Source organism: Bubalus bubalis, chromosome 6 (assembly GCF_019923935.1).
Source record: "Bubalus bubalis isolate 160015118507 breed Murrah chromosome 6, NDDB_SH_1, whole genome shotgun sequence".
Classification (NCBI taxonomy): Eukaryota; Metazoa; Chordata; class Mammalia; order Artiodactyla; family Bovidae; genus Bubalus; species Bubalus bubalis.
Genome location: NC_059162.1, coordinates 51,349,765 through 51,367,627, shown reverse-complemented (window position 1 = coordinate 51,367,627; position 17,863 = coordinate 51,349,765). Strand labels below are relative to the sequence as shown.

At 38.8% G+C, this 17,863-nt stretch overlaps 1 protein-coding gene across 9 annotated transcripts in view; it reads left to right on the top strand.

The window, feature by feature from the left end:
• The window catches only part of BTBD8 (BTB domain containing 8), an 86,750-nt gene that overhangs the window by 39,172 nt on the left and 29,715 nt on the right, over nucleotides 1-17,863 (top strand). For 7 of the 9 annotated variants that reach the window (XM_044944703.2, XM_006054469.4, XM_044944702.2 and 4 more), the window contains 2 exons: nucleotides 10,016-10,096; nucleotides 11,443-11,539. In XM_044944703.2, the coding sequence (XP_044800638.2) occupies nucleotides 10,016-10,096; nucleotides 11,443-11,539 (178 nt within the window). Of the gene's footprint in view, nucleotides 1-4,097; nucleotides 4,142-7,584; nucleotides 7,715-10,015; nucleotides 10,097-11,442; nucleotides 11,540-17,863 lie in introns of those variants that run through there. The other 2 variants (XM_025288278.3, XM_025288277.3) reach the window with 2 other exon arrangements.

Sequence of the window (17,863 nt, the reverse complement as noted above, 5' to 3'; positions counted from 1 at the left end):
GGTGGAGTCTGTTTATTAAGAGGTTAATAGATAAAGAAGTAGTAGCTTAATTGTTGGTCTATTCCACTACCTGTAATTTTCCATCTTCTATTATGATGGAGGTAATGGATAAATATCTCCTCTTATAATATGGCTTAACTGCTGCTGACCAACTTTAGTGGTTTGTTCAAGGGAAAACCAAATAGAAGTAGCCAAGTTTGTTTCAAACTGTCATTACAAATAAGTAGACTGTACGTTGTAGCAGTGCCAGTGATCATCAGGCTCTCTCCTCTTACAGTGTGTTCCCTTGACTTCTGTTGTAAGCTAGGGTCTACTCCTTACTGGCTCATCTTACACAGAGCTGCTATTTTGTCATTGGAGGCTTATTCCTAATCAGCTCATTTATTTCTAATGCTGTTGTTGTTGTTGTTTAGTTGCTAAGCTGTGTCCAACTTTTTTGCAACCCCATGGACTGTAGCCTGCCAGGCTTCTCTGTCAATGGGATTTCCCAGGCAAGAATACTGGAGTGGGTTCCTATTTCCTTCTCCAGTGGATCTTCCCAACCCATGAGTTGAACCCATGTCTCCTGTGTTGCAGGCAGATTCTTTACCACTGAGCCAACAGGGAGGCCCACTTCTAATACTAGCACATCAGAAATGAAGATACATTTCTTTTTGACTCTTTTATCTTGCTTGATATAACAAGGCTTTCTAATGCCAAAACAAAAGAGGGATTTCCTGACAGATTCCGGGTTTTATCTACATCTTTTATTATTATTGTCATCACACAATATGTTTGCTTTCCCCTCTTGTTGTTGTTGTTCAGTCACTCAGTCATGTCTGACTGTTTGTGACCCCATGGACTGCAGCATGACAGGCTTCCCTGTTCTTTGCCCTCTCCCGGAATTTGCTCAAACTCATGTCCATTGAGTTGGTGATGCCATCCAACCATCTCATCCTCTGTCGTCCCCTCCTCCTGCCTTCAGTCTGTCCCAGCATAAGCCTTTTCTCCAATGAGTCAGCTCTTAAATAAAAATAAGGCATCATTTTTTATTTCAGGCAGCCAAAGTATTGGAGTTTCAGCTTCAGCATCAGTCCTTCCAGTGAACATTCAGGCTTGATTTCCTTTAGGACTGACTGGTTTGACTCCTGGCTGTCCAACAGACTGTCAAGAGTCTCCTCCAACACCACAGTTCAAAAGCATCAGTTCTTTGGCTATCAGCCTTTTTTATTGTCCAGCTCTCACATCTGTACACGACTACTGGAGAAGACATAGCTTTGACTCTATGGACCTTTGTTGGCAAAGCAATGTCTCTGCTTTTTAATATGCTGTCTAGGTTGGTCATAACTTTCTTCCAAGAAGCAAGCATCTTTTAATTTAATGGCTGCAGTCACCATCTGCAGTGATTTTGGAGCCCAAGAAAATAAAGTCTGTTACTATTTCCATTCTTTTCCCCATATATTTGCCATGGAGTGATGGGACCAGATGCCATGATCTTAGTTTTTTGAATGTTGAGTTTTACACCAGCTTTTTCACTCTCCTCTTTCACCTTCATCAAAAGGCTCTTTAGTTCCTCTTACTCTCTGCCATAAGGGTGGTTTCATCTGCATATCTGAGGTGATTCATATTTCTCCCAGAAATCTTGATTCTAGCTTGTGCTTCACCCAGCCCAACATTTCACATGATGTACTCTGCATATAAGTTAAATAAGCAGGGTGACAATATACAGCCTTGACGTACTCCTTTCCCAATTTGGAACCAGTCTGTTGTTCCATATCCGGTTCTAACTGTTTTGTTACTTCTTGACCTGCATACAGGTTTTGCAGGGGGCTGTTCAGGTGGTCTGGTATTCCTATCTCTTGAAGAATTTTCCACAGTTTGTTGTTATCTATACAGTCAAAGGCTTTAGCGCAGTCAATGAAGCAGAAGTAGATGTTTTTCTGGAATTCTTTAGTTTTTTCTATGATCCATTGAATTTTGGCAATTTGATCTCTGATTCCTCTGCCTTTTCTAAATCCAGTTTGTACATCTGAAAGTTCACAGTTCACATACTGTTGAATCCTAGCTCGAAGGATTTTGAGCATTACTTTGCTAGCATGTGAGATGAATGCCAATTGTGTGGTAGTTTGAACATTCTTTGGCATTGCCCTTCTTTGGGATTGAAATGAAAACTGACATTTTCCAGTCCTGTGGCCACTGCTGAGTTTTCCAAATTTGCTGGCATATTGAGTGCAGCCCTTTCACAGCATCATCTTTTAGAATTTGAAATAGCTCAGCTGGAATTCCATCACCTCCACTAGCTTTGTCCATAGTGATGCTTCCTAAGGCTCACTTGACTTCCCTTTCCAGGATGTGTGGCTCTAGGAGAGTGATCACACAATTGTGCGTATCTGGGTCATGAAGATCTTTTTTGTACAGTTCTTCTGTGTATTCTTGCCACCTCTTCTTAATATCTTCTGCTTCTGTTAGGTCCATACCATTTCTATCTTTATTGAGCCCATCTTTGCATGAAATGTTTCCTTGGTATCACTGATTTTCTTCAAGAAATCTCTACTCCTTCCTGTTCTACTGTTTTCCTCTATTTCTTTGCATTGTTCACTTAAAAAGACTTTCTTACCGCCTTTCTATTTTCTGGAACTCTGCATTCAGATGGGTATATCTTTCCTTTTTTCCCTTGCCTTTCACTTCTCTTCTTTTCTCACCTATTTGTAAGGCCTCCTCTGCTGCTGCTACTAAGTCGCTTCAGTCGTGTCCGACTCTGTGCGACCCCATAGACAACAGCCCCCCAGGCTCCTCTGTCCACAGGATTCTCTAGGCAAGAACGCTGGAGTGGGTTGCTGTTTGCTTCTCCACAGACAACCATTTTGTCTATTTGCATTTCCTTTTCTTGGGGATGGTTTTGATCACCGCCTCTAATACAGTGTTATGAACCTCCATCCCGTTCAGGCACTCTGTCTATCAGATCTAATCCCCTCTTGTATTACATATCAAATTGACTGTGTCAAATTACCACCTAAATGTTATTAGTATCATGGTGTATAAAGCTGTCAGAAGGTTAAAGCATATTTAGGAATTTTACTGTTTTAAAAAGTCACATCTTTTAAGAATTTTTATAATGTAACAAAGTAATCTATAAAACAAATTGCCTTTCACATTAACTTGTAAACCTGAGTAGATGTTTCAAGGGGTAGTATGGTATAGTAAAAAGATCATGGACTCTGGTGTCCTTATAGGAAGTCCTACATCCAGGCCCAAACTGTTACATGACTTTGGGACGTTGCTTACCTTCCCTGAGGTTGTTGAAAGGAAAAACTTGGCATAGTGTTTGGTGTATAGTCTGTAGTGCTGATTATTATTTACCTTTTTTTCTTTCCCTAAATGGTGGTGTTCTCATTTTTCTAGGGAGTAAAGGGTTCGAGTGAGCGCCATTTCCAGGACTAGGACAGCAACACCTGCTTTGCTTGCTCAGTAACCTCTTTTGGAACTGTGCCACTGTTGCATATCTGTAGGATGTTTTCTGCAATAGATTAAAATTGAAATCTTGTCTGTCCTTACGGAAAAGAACCAATTGGTTTTTGGTTCTTTTTTGAGTTGGTAGCTCAAAGATGTAATGCATGTGACATTTTAAAATGAGATAGCCTTCAATAAATTAAGGTAGGAATAGTGGAATCCTATTATCCTAGTTTTAGGGCTTCCCAGGTGGCGTAATGGTAAAGAATCTGCCTGTCAATGCAGGAGATGCAAGAGACATGGCTTCGATCCCTGTATCAGGAAGATCCTCTGGAGAAGTAAATGGCAACTGGCTCCAGTATTGTTGCCTGGAATCCCATGGAACCTTGTGGGCTATAGGCCACAAAGAGTGGGACACGACTGACCAACTGAGCACACGCGTTTAATCCTAGTTCTACCCATGCCCCAGAGTTGGAAGGTGGGAGGATAAAGCTGAAAGGAAGTTCCCCTGGTGTCAAGGGGACGTTTTCCACATCCAGTACTGGAAATTGAACAGCCAATATTTCCATAAAGAAACCCCACGTGTTTCCATTTTATGTAAACAGAAGTCTTCCGGTGGTGGCTTGAGACTTTAGAGTATAAATTTGGATTTTTTCATCTCCCTTCAGAGACTCCTGGCTTGCTCTGAACCTTCAGGATGACCTTTTCAAATGTAAGTCAGGTCATATTTCTCTTCTGGTCAAAATTCTTCAGTGCCTTCTCATCGCAATTAGAATTAAACCCAAATCTTTATCATAAGCTATAAGAACCTGTATGATCTGACCCATAAGATTCTCCCCGACTTCCCCACCTAAAGGAGCTACAGCCCAACTCTCCAGTTACTCTTTTCTATGTTATTCTGTTAGATTGTCTTCACTTTTCACTGTTAAAATTATCTTCATATATTTGTTGACATGGGCTTCCCTGGTGGCTCAGACAGTAAAGAATCTGCCTGCAATACATGAGACCTGGGTTCGGCCCCTGGGTTGGGAAGATCCCCTGGAGGAGAGCATGGCAACCCACTCCAGTATTCTTGCCTGGAGAATTCCATGGACAGAGGAGCTTGGTGGGCTACAGTCCATACGGTCACAAAGAGTCTGACTTGACTCTTGAGTGACTAAGCACACACATTTGTTGACATATTTATTGTCCATGTCCTCTCTCTAGAATGTAAGGTCCAGAATAGCGCCTATCATTCAATAAATATTGAATGTAAATGAATGATGAATAAGTGAATGAGGCCCTATGTTACCTTAGCCCACATCTGTAGAAACCTGAAACTTTAGGAAGCACATATATAGCGTAGAGGTTTTAGACTGGGTACATGTTATCTCTGAGCCTAGTGCTCTGTCCTCTCATGGTCTTTTATTTTTTCTAACTGTTCAGTGTATGTAATATTTTCATCTCCTATAGGATTTTATTCTGATTTGCCTGGAGGGTCCCATGGATGGAGGAGCCTAGAAGGCTGCAGTCCATGGAGTTGTTGGGGGTCAGGCACAACTGAGCAATATCGCTTTCACTTTTCACTTTCATGCACTGGAGAAGGAAATGGCAACCCACTTCAGTGTTCTTGCCTGGAGAATCCCAGGGACAGAGGAGCCTAGTGGGCTGCCGTCTATGGGGTTGCACAGAGTCGGACACAACTGAAGCGACTTAGCAGCAGCAGTGCTTTATATCTTTCCATTTATTTAAACTGTGGGTTATTACAGTAATTTTTTTTTGGCAAGTCAGTTGATCATGTCTTTATAAACACTTTTCATAAAAATACAGATGACTTACAATAATGAGGCTACAGTTTAATAAAACAGCTGTCAAGACAGCAGGAAAACAGTTTCTTGCTGTTTTTATAGCTATCATATATATTGATATATAAGCTCAAATGTCCAGATTTTGCCGTTTATTTTAATAAAAGTTTTATTTCTACCTATTCATTATTTTCCTTTGCTTAAATATGTCAAGTCTTAGAAGAAACTATTCTTATAACATAAATATTCAATCCTCATTAACACTAATAAGAATGGCTCTTGAAATTTCAAGGAAAAGTGCATGGAATGTAACTATTATGCTACTGTTTTATATGAACAGACTACAGATAATATAGCATAATTATACTGAGATCAACTCTTGTCATATCCATGTATATAAACGAGCATATTTAGAGATTTGACTTTTTTCTAAGTATTAAAGAAGAGATGTGGAGTTTTGAATCAGCAGAAACCAGTAGTTAGCCATTGTATAAGCCAGTAAATATATATTAAGTAAACTAAAAAATATTTATATGTTTTCAACTCAATATTCCTTCTGAAGGTTCAGGAGATGCTTGTAACTACCCTAATAAGCCATTCATTAAATATTCATTAAACATTTATTGAGCATATATTATTTAAGGCCAAAGAATCAAAGCAGACACCTTTCTGAGTCCTACCCTGTGGAACTCCCTTTCTTTTCTTCTTGCCTTTCTCCTTGTCTCCCTTTAGCAGACATTAGATACTGTGCTTAACAAACTGTGAATGTCTTTATCAGCACTGTCCCCAGCCTGCTTCCATGCAGAGCTCCAGTATTATGCAGGGAAAGGAAATTTTGATCCTGGGGATATTGAATCAATGCTGACATTGTGCTTCTACTAGAGATGCAAGGGTAAAGAAGACACAAATCCTGCCCACACAGAATTCAGTTTAGAAGGAGAAACAAATATGTAAACAAAGATATTATAAGTCAGTTTGATAAATGTGATAATGGAAGTGTGTGTGGGGGGGTGTATTATACTGCTTAAGAGCCCAGGCATTGGAGTATGGATTTAAATTCCAAATTCCAGTGCAGTTTGCCTGGATTTAAATTCCAGTGCATCACTAGCCATTTGACATTGGGCAATTTATTTTTTTCCCAGCACCCACCTCCATGGGCAAGTTACTTAATTTCAGTTTTTTCATTTGTAAGATGAGACTAATAATAATAACCTCCCATTGAGTTGTTACAATTAAATGAGCTAATTGCATTGAAAATGCTTATTAGCTCAGTGACTAAATCATAATAAATGCTCAATAAATGTTAGTTATTATTTATGTTTAACATTCAGTGATTTCCTTTTTTTCCCCCCTTGGGAGTGTTAAGCAAACAATCAGAGGTAAAGAGCCATGTGTCTTGTATCTAAAAGATGAAATAAATAGAGAGGGAGAGAATTTTAAGCAGAGTGAACAGTATGTGATAAGGAATGGATGTATAAGGAACTGTAAGTCGTTCAGGTATAGGAAATGGTAGTTTGCTTATCCTGGAACAGCTGCTAGAGAAACCAGAGATCATATAATAAAGAACATTCTATGCCAAGCTAAGGAATTTGGGCTTTTTTTCCTAGGTCCTATGGAGAATTGCTAAAGGGTTTTAGAAGTCAGGGACTGTATCAGATTTACATTTTAGCAAAGTCACTCTGATTGCAATGTGTGAAATGGGATGTGAGGAGGTAATTTCAGGCAAGAAGCCCTCAGAGTACTATGATGAAGTATAGTACAGATGAAAGAAACTGAGAGGCTAAACTGGGGCAATAAAAGGGGGAAATATATAGCAAAAGGGCTTCCCTGGTGGCTCAATGGTAAAGAATCTGCCTGTCAATGCAGGAGACAAGGGTTTGATTCCTGGGTTGCAAGATCCCCTGGAGAAGGAAATAGCAACCTACTCCAGTATTCTTAGGTGGCTCATTGATTAAGAATCTGCCTGCAATACAGGAGCCACAGGAGTCCTGGGTGCCAACCCTGGGTCAGGAAGATCCCCTGGAGGAGGGCATGGCAATCCACTCCCGTATTCTTGCCAGAAGATCCCTTAGACAGAGGAGCCTGGCAGGCTACAGTCCATAGGGTCTCAAAGAGTCAGACATGACTGAAGTGACTTAGCACACACCAGTATTCTTGCCTGGGAAATCCAATGGACAGAGTACAGACCGTGGATCACAAGAGTCAGACACGACTTAGTGACTAAACAACGACAGCAACAGACGGCAGAGGCTGAATTAAAAAAACATTTGAAGGTATAAAATGATAGGATATAATGAGAGAGAGGATTAAGATTAAGAATAATCTAGATTATTCTTCAGTCTTCTTTTTGTTATTTCTGTTTTGTTCATAGCACTGTTACAGGACTCCTTGCATCTTGTCCTGCCTTCTATTCCTCTGTACCAAGAAGAGTGAATTATCTAGTAACCACTGGGCATTGGTCAGGATGAACTCTGACCTGATGGTTAATTTGATGATGAGAGGTAATTTGATTTCTTTTCTCCTTTCTTTTCTGCTGAATCTGTGGAAAGAGGTGATGGGAAGAAGGGTATCTGCTATCCATCTTAGCTATCTGTTGGAGTTCTGAGGGGGGCCCAATAAATAGTATACTTTCTTCCTGCTCACAATAAGACAAAAGAATCAGCAGGTGAAATTAGAAAACATTTCCTTAATTTTTGATAAGGCAGTAAAATGTGATTTTACGCAAAAGCCAAAGTTGATTTGCTTGCTATGTCTACTCTAAGACAGCCCACTTGAGAGAAAGCCTGAATCTGGATAGCAGTACGCTTCTCTCTCACCACCTCTTACCGCTGGTTCAGCAGCAAAAAAAGGAGAAATCAGTTTACCTCTCATCTAGAAAGCTGAGCACCAAAAATTGATGCTTTTGAACCATGGTGTTGGAGAAGACTCTTGAGAGTCCCTTGGACTGCAAGGAGATCAAACCAGTCAATCCTAAAAGAAATCAATCCTGAATATTCATTAGAAGGACTGATGCTGAAGCTCCAATACTTTGGCCACCTGATGAGAAGAGCCAACTCATTAGAAAAGATCCCGATGCTGGGAAAGACTGAAGGCAGGAGGAGAAGGGGATGATGAAGGAGGAGATGGTTGGATGGCATCACCGACTCAATAGACATGAGTTTGAGCAAGCCCTAGGAAATAGTGAAAGATAGGGAAGCCTGGGATGCTGCAAGCCAAGGGTTGCAAAGAGTTGGACACTACTAAGCAAATGAACAACAACAAGTTCCTCATGATCAACAACCAGTGGTTGTTGTCCACCAACCAGATAATTAATCTTCCTTGATACAGAGAAATAGGGGAGGGCCAGGATGCAAGAAGTCCTGTAACAGTGCTATGAACAAAATATAAGAGTAATAGAAGACTGAATCTGGGGTGCTGGGAGAAGAAGTCATGACTTGAGAGTCTGAGATCTAGTAGTCCATGAAACATAAAGCTTATCACTTCAGACTACTTCTTTAAGTCATGTCTTTTAAATCTGTAATATGAGGATGTTGGCAGAGCTACAGCACTGGATAGGTATTACAAATTAAGAAACATGTATGGCACAGCACGAATCTTTCTAGTGAATGGAATAGTTGTCCATCCCAGGCTTTAAGCAAAATGAGAGGCCATTTTTCAAAGATGCTGAAGAGGATTTCTTAAGGAGCCAGAGGTTGAACTATGACCTCTAAAGTCCTTTCTAACTTTGTCTATCATGGAAGATGCCCAACAAAAAATTAATTATTTTATCATATACTAATCACCCTTATGGCAGAAAGTGAAGAGGAACTAAAAAGCCTCTTGATGAAAGTGAAAGAGGAGAGTGAAAAAGTTGGCTTAAAGCTCAACATTCAGAAAACGAAGATCATGGCATCTGGTCCCATCACTTCATGACAAATAGATGGGAAAACAGTGGAAACAGTGTTACACTTTATTTTTGGGGGGCTCCAAAATCACTGCAGATGGTGATTACAGCCATGAAATTAAAAGACGCTTACTCCTTGGAAGGAAACTTATGACCAACCTAGAGAGCATATTAAAAAGCAGAGACATTACTTTGCCAACAAAGGTCCGTCTAGTCAAGGCTATGGTTTTTCCAGTGGTCATGTATGGATGTGAGAGTTGGACTGTGAAGAAAGCTGAGCACCGAAGAATTAATGCTTTTGAACTGTGGTGCTGGAGAAGACTCTTGCGAGTCCCTTGGACTGCAAGGAGATCCAACCAGTCCATCCTAAAGGAAACCAGCCCTGGGTGTTCATTGGAAGGACTGATGCTGAGGCTGAAACTCCAGTACTTTGGCCACCTCATGCGAAGAGTTGACTCATTGGAAAAGACCCTGATGCTGGGAGGGATTGGGGGCAGGAGGAGAAGGGGATGACAGAGGATGAGATGGCTGGATGGCATCACCAACTCAATGCACATGAGTTTGGGTGAACTCCGGGAGTTGGTGATGGACAGGGAGGCCTGGCGTGCTGCGATTCATGGGGTCGCAAAGAGTCGGACACGACTGAGTGACTGAGCTGAAGTGAACTGAATAACATTTTACAATATATAAAAACCCATAGCTGCAGTTATAACTTCATTTTTATTTATTTTTTTTATAACTTCATTTTTAAATTAATGGCATACCTCATGGATGTTATTTGAAAATTGTATTCTTCAGATAAAAATGAGATTAGAACTTTATCTTGACTGAAAATTTATGGGAAAAGAGAATGTATCATTGATATCAGTTAAACCTTAATTATTTCTGGATTTGAGTTTAGTTTTCTTTTATTTTTCAGTATAAGCCATATAGAAATGAATGTTATGATGCACTTTATATACGGAGGAACTTTGGACTTTCCAGTCAAAGCTAATGTTGGGTAGGTATTATTTTTTAATGATTTTAAATATAAAAATATTGATATTTTGTGGCTTCTGCTTTATTGAGCTTTGTTTAAAAGTGTCAGTGAAGTAGAAGTTTCACTTTTATTATTTATTTTGCTGTATGTTGTACATATTTTGGCAATATCTAAAAACAGTAAGTCACCTTATTTAGAAGAAAAGATGATCTAGCATTTCACAGTAATAAGATTAAGAAAAGTCTTTATTAGACTTAAATAGAAGGAAATGGCCACCCACTCCAGTATTCTTGCCTGGAGAATCCCATGGACAGAGGAGCCTGGCAGGCTACAGTCCATGGGGTCCCAAAGAGTCGAACACGACTAAGTGACTAATTGCTGCTGTGTTTGAAAAACTTAATATTTGTTTTGGAAAATAAATGACAGATTTTTATAAAGTTAATTCAACTTTAGTCAAATTTGGAATTTTATAAATTTTTTTGCTACTTTATTTTTAAATTTTAGGATGTCAAAAGAAAAAAACCCTAAAAGTAATTTGAGAATATAGGCATCCATCCTAAAGATCAACAATGGTATGGTTCTTTAGTACTCTATGGCGACATGCCATCGTCTAAGCTGCTGAAATCCTACTAGAGAGTGAAATATATCTTGCTCGTCTAATTTTTGGGATGTTCTCTCCTTTTATTGCTATTCTAACATCACTCAAATGAAGGCTGCTCTTTTAATTTTAAATATTTATTAGTTCCTTTAGTTATAAACTGAATGAATATGATTTGAGGGTGAAAGTATCCTGAGTCACAGGAATTAAGTACTGAAGTTTTGCCCCTGGAAACCTGTATGAAACTTTATCATGGAATTGAGACTTGTAGGTTTCCTAAGTACCTAGTATATGTGTGGTACTTAGAAATACTTGCCAATTGAAAGAAGCAATAGAAACCCTCTGAGTCATTGGATGCCACCTCTAATCTCATTGTACTCTGTAGGCATTTTCAATATGATAAACATCAATTAGCTGCCCTCCCCCTAAATTTTTATTTATTGTGAAGAGTTGTAACTTTTATAGCCTTTGAAGCAGTTTCCTGGGCCTTGTTGTATATATCACTGAGAATATGAGGGGAAGTTGTAAAACATCTCCAAATTTACTTTGTGTTATTCTCCACAAATCAAATCAAGTTACAGTGCTTTCAACTTTTGACCTATGTGCTTTTTATAACCTGTAAAGAGTACTATGTAGGGCAGAAAGTTAGAATTAAAATAGTTAAGATTATTATTTTCTCTAAATGAACTATTTATCATTAAGAAAGTATTGTGTATTATGCCTTGGTATTTAAATTGAAGAATTAACAGTGCATCTATTTTTATTTTAGTCAGATACTCAATATGGCTGATATGTATGGACTAGAAGGATTAAAAGAAGTAGCAATCTATATTTTAAGAAGAGATTACTGTAATTTCTTTCAGAAGGTAACTATTGAGTCTCAGAAATCTTTTACCTAGTACCTAAAGTAATCTATTATTACCTCCTAGATTCTTAACTCTGTTAGTATTGTCATTTTAGCTAATGGTAACTCTACTGAGAAATAACTCTTAGGATGTGCTTGTAGAAAACAAATCAATTCAGATCATTTTAAATAAGATAAAACTGAGGTGGGGGTTTACTGAAAGGATATGGCAATATCCTATATAATTCAGAAGTGGAGTACACAGTTGGAACTCTGTTAGTTAGGGTTTGGAACTGAGAGAAAGGAAGCTGGCAACTAGGGTTACTTTCTCCATTTATCAAAGGGCACCACAGTGCTTCATCAGTTTTTTCCCCTGAAGGAAAACTCCTCCTTCCTACCACTTCTCTTGATAGCATGTACTTGGAGTGGGATATAGTTCTCTTCTACTTCTCCAGGTGCTATATGAATACTGACTTTTTAATTTTAGTTTATGCAAACTTAAATTTGTTGTCTAAAGAAAGGTATTGTACTATTTATTTCAAAGCCATTTGTACATTAATTTTCTCTTATTTTTAATTTTCTTATTCTTTTCTTTGTAAACAATGGTCATGTATTATGTTTATAATCATCAAAAAACAAGTATTAAAAGGGTTGTTTACATAAATAGTCCCCTCTTATTGGATACTTGAACCAACAATATGCATTGTAATGAGGTAATTTTAATAATTTTAAGCATATTTAAATTTAGATTTTTATGTTGGGTAGGACTTTTCCTATCTCTTTATAAGTTGTATCTGAGATATCACCCTATGGGTTAAAACAGAGGCATAAACTGAGTCTACCACCACTACCAACCCTTCCCGTTTTACTGAGAAACAGTTAAACTCCTCAGGTAACCTTTATTAAGCCTTTAATCAGTTACCGTTCATTCCAACTTTTATAAGGAAGGGAACTAGAAGAAGGGGCATAGTCTGTGGTATCCTCAGCACTGTAGAAAGTAAAGAATCCTAGTAAAAAGACTTTTCCTTCTCTTTCATCTTTTTTCCTCATCTTCCCTGCCAAGTGAAAGTTAGCAGGGAGATCCAAGACTATCCCAGATAAACATTAAAAATAGGGATATTTGCAATGAGGATATAGTGTCCTCTCAGCCCTGAGATGGACATCTACCATGGACATCTGTATAACCAGACCACTCTGGGACTTCTATCAAAGAAGAAAATACTAAGAGATTTTTTGGAAGAGCCTAGAGTATATCTCAGGAACCAGTGAGAGTATACTTGAATATGGAGATTTCTAAAAGGAGGAGGAGGCTTGCTGGAGAAGCCAGTACTACCCCAGTGACTAGAGACAGTGGTTATTGTCATAGACAGAAAAAAAATAAAAGTCCATTCCATACCCCAAGTATACATGGTATGCAAGAAAAGAAAAGGACCTTAGTGGTTCAGTGAAGATTAGAAGAGGCTGATACAGGGTCAAATAACACTGTGTCCCATGTAGGGAGGCATTGAGCATCATGAATCCTAGAAGGTTCCTTCGTCCACCGAGAGGCTGGGGAGAACTTCGGTCTGTCACTTAATGAGCCACCACACTAGCAAAGGCCACCAACATCTGGATTAGAGCATTCAAGGACATCTTCCTATTACCCTGCTGGTCACTGGTTAGTTACTTAAAGTGACCATACCCATCCACAGCCCTATTCCAAAGGAGTTAGACCCACTAAATGGCAGAGCAAGGGATCATGCTCTACTTTGCATTCCAGATCTCCCCAACTAAAAGTGTAGTCAGTGATGGGGAACAAAAGATTTAAATTAAGTGTGAAATAGGTGTTAAAATAGTACCATATTGTTTTTAAATACCAAAAGTAACCAGAAGGTACAGGAATGCGCCTATAATCATTAAAGGATGGAAAAAAAGTGAATTTGACACAGCTTGGTTGATAGCACTAACTGGGGATAAAAAGTTTTATGTTAGTATCTGCTTTAAACTGAGATTCCTCAATAAACCAGTTACATGAAACATTTTAAGACCAGTCTCTATTATGGATTGTCCTTGGACCATTGCTTCTACTTTTTAGTATGTTCAAGAGTATACATAGGTTACGTGCAGCCTCCTATATTTTACTTTAAAAATTCCACTTAATTTTAAAAAATACAACATATTTGTTGTCATTAAAAGAACAGAAGGTGAAATTCTTTTGAATTATCAATATGGTGTTTTGTTGAAAACTTTTTTATTATATTTTAATATAGTCTATATTACTGTAGTAACAGATATTTAAGAACAAACTTTTTATTGATCTGATCTTGAAATTGTTTGCTTTACTACCTTGACAATATATATTTTAATAAATATATATTTTTGAATATATAATTTTTAACTTCTAGATCTCAATGATACAGTTTCTTGGCAGTGACTTAAATATAGTAAATCTATAATAGCTCATCCCACAGTAATATATGTTGGGGTATAATGTGGTGGTGAACTAGCCCCAGAACTCTTGGCAAGCTAGCTTCAGTCATTTCATTAACGTCACAATCTTGCCATTATTCAACTAAATTTTAGAACTTCATTTATATGATTATAGTGGGTTTTACATTACATGCTATTTGCCACTGATTTACATATATATTTTAGGTTATGATTTAAATAGATGTCCTCCCAAACTTTATAAGCAGGTTTTGAAAACGACTGTAAGACCTGTCATCCTATTACAAAAATACTTAGGAAATCAGCATTTCCATATAAGTAAAATTCTTAGAAAGCTAAAGTTATCCCTTTAAGTCAGGGATCAGTAAACTTTTGCTGTAAAAGGCTAGATAATTAGTATTCTAGGGTTTATGGGCCATACAGCCTCCATCACAGCTACTCGGCTTTCTGTTGTAGACCAAGAGCAGATATGGACCGTCTGTAAATGGAACAGCATAGCAGTGTTCCAATAAAACTTTATTCACAAAAAGAGTGATGGACTAATTTTGGTGCACAAGCTGGTTTGCCAGCCATTACATTTAAGCAGCAAATTATTTTGCAGTTTAATATTTTTTATGGAATATTATGGAAATTATGGAATTTTATGGATTTCCAACATCTGTTGGATCATAGAAAAAGCAAGAGAGTTCCAGAAAAGCATCTACTTCTGCTTTATTGACTATGCCAAAGCTTTTGACTATGTGGATCATAACAAACTGTGGAAAATTCTTCAAGAGATGGGAATATCAGACCACCAGACCTGCCTCCTGAGAAATCTGTACACAGATAAAGAACCAACAGTTAGAACTGGACATGGAACAACAGACTGGTTCCATATCAGAAAGGAGTACATCAAGGCTGTATATTGTCACACTGCTTATTTAACTTATATGCAGAGTACATCATGTAAAATGCTGGGCTGGATGAAGTACAAGCTGAAATCAAGATTGCCAGGAGAAATATCAATAACCTCAGATATGCAGATGACACCACCCTTATGGCAAAAAGCAAAGAGGAACTGAGGAGCCTCTTGATGAAAGTGAAAGAGGAGAGTGAAAAAGCTGGCCTAAAATTCAAAAAACTAAGATCATGGCATCTGGTCCCATCAGTTCGTGGCAAATAGATGGAGAAACAATGGAAACAGTGACAGGCTTTATTTTTTGGGGCTCCAAAATCACTGCAGATGGTGACGACAGCCATGAAACTAAAAGACACTTGCTCCTTGGAAGAAAAGCTATGACCAACCTAGACAGCATATTAAAAAGCAGAGATATTACTTTGCCAACAAAGGTCCGTATAGTCAAAGCTATGGTTTTTCCAGTAGTCATGTATGGGTGTGAGAGCTGGACCATAAACAAAGCTGAGCGCCAAAGAATTGATGCTTTTGAACTGTGGTGTTGGAGAAGACTCTTGAGAGTCCCTTGGACTGCAAGGAGATAAAACCAGTCCATCCTAAAGGAAATCAGTCTTGAATATTCATTGGAAGGACTGATGCTGAATCTGAAGCTCCAGTACTTTGGCCACTGCATGTGAAGAACTGACTCATTTGCAAAGACCCTGATGCTGGGAAAGATTGAGGGCAGGAGGAGAAGGGGACAACAGAGGATGAGATGGTTGGACGGCATCACCAACTCAATGGACATGAGTTTGAGCAAGCTCCGGGAGCTGGTGATGGACAGGAAAGCCTATTGTGCTGCAGTCCTTGGGGTTGCAAAGAGTTGGAACTGAACTGATGGTGGAGGCATTTCTGAAGAAGCTTTTGCCCTTCTCTGAGTGCACAGTATCTTCAGAAGTACATATTTAGATACTACATATACAAATTGGCTGATTGCTGGTCTTCATTAAGTGTATAAATTCAGATCACAACTAGTGAATGCGTACAAAGAGAAACTGAATTGTATTCACCCCAATAGGGCAATAGATGTGCCTAGGAACATAGTCCAAAACCTGAAAATACATGGCACAGGCAGTATGTAGCACATATTAAGGCTTACCATTCAACTGTGACTTAAATTAAATCCCTTACAATTATACAATGGAAGTGCCAAATAGATGCAAGGGGTTAGATCTGATAGAGTATCTTCTTTCTACATAGAAGAACTATGGACGGAGGTTTGTGACATTGTACAGGAGGCAGTGATCAAGACCATCCCCAAGCAAAAGAAATGCAAAAAGGCAAAATGGTTGTCTGAGGAGGCCTTACAAATAGCTATGAAAAGAAGAGAAGCCAAAGGCAAGGAGAAAGGGAAAGATATACCCATTTGAATGCAGAGTTCCAAAGAATAGCAAGGAGAGATAAGAAAGCCTTAGTCAGTGATCATTGTAAACAAATAGAGGAAAACAATAGGATGAGAAAGACTAGAGATCTCTTCAAGAAAATTAGAGATACCAAGCAAACATTTCATACAAAGATGGGCACAATAAAGGACAGAAATGATACACAACCCAACAGAAGCAGAAGGTATTAAGGAGAGGTAGCAGGAATACACAGAAGAACTACACAAAAAAGACCTTCATGACCCAGATAACCATAATGGTGTGATCACTCACCTAGAGCCAGACATCCTGGAATGCGAAGTCAAGTGGGCCTTAGGAAGCATCACTACGAACAAAGCTAGTAGAAATGATGGAATTCCAGTTGAGCTATTTCAAATCCTAAAAGATGATGCTGTGAAAGGGCTGCACTCAATATGCCAGCAAATTTGGAAACTCAGAAGTGGCTACAGGACTGGAAAAGGTCAATTTTCATTCTAATCCCAAAGAAAGGCAATGCCAAAGAATGCTCAAACTCCACACAATCGCACATATCTCACATACTAGCAAAGGAATGCTCAAAATTCTCCAAGCCCGGCTTCACCAGTCCATGAACTGTGAAATTTCAGATGTTCAAGCTGGATTTAGAAAAGGCAGAGGAACCAGAGATCAAATCACTGAAAAAGCAAGAGAGTTTCAGAAAAACATCTATTTCTGCTTTATTGACTATGCCAAAGCCTTTGACTATGTGGATCACAACAAACTGTGGAAAATTCTTCAAGAGATGGGAATACCAGACCACCTGACCTGCCTCTTGAGAAACGTATATGCAGGTCAGGAAGCAACAGTTAGAACTGGACATGGAACAACAGACTGGTTCCAAATCAGGAAAGGAGTACATCAAAGGCTGTATATTGTCACCCTGCTTATTTAACTTCTATGCAGAGTTAAAATGCAAAATGCTGTGCTGGAAATAAAGCACAAGCTGGAATCAAGATTGCTGGGAGAAATATCAATAACCTCAGATATTCAGATGACACCATCCTTATGGCAGAAAGTGAAGAACTAAAAATCCTCTTGATGAAAGTGAAAGAGGAGAGTGAAAAAGCTGCCCTAAAATTCAACATTCAAAAAACTAAGATCATGGCATATGGTCCCATCAGTTCATGGCTAATAGATGGGGAAACAATGGAAACAGGGACAGACTTTATTTTGGGGGGCTCCAAAATCACTGCAGATATGACTGCAGCCATGAAATTAAAAGACGCTTGCCCCTTGGAAGAAAAGCTATGACCAACCTAGATAGCATATTCAAAAGCAGAGACATTACTTTGCCAACAAAGGTCCGTCTAGTCAAAGCTATGGTTTTTCCGGTAGTCATGTATGGATGTGAGAGTTGGAGTATAAAGAAAGCTGAGCACCAAAGAATTGATGCCTTTGAACTGTGGTGTTGGAGAAGACTCTTGAGAGTCCCTTGGACTGCAAGGAGATCCAACCAGTCCATCCTGAAGGAAATAAGTCCTGAATATTCATTGGAAGGACTGATGCTGAAGCTGAAGCTCTAATACTTTGGCCACCTGATGCAAAGAGCTGACTCATTGGAAAAGACCCTTATGCTGGGAAGGAT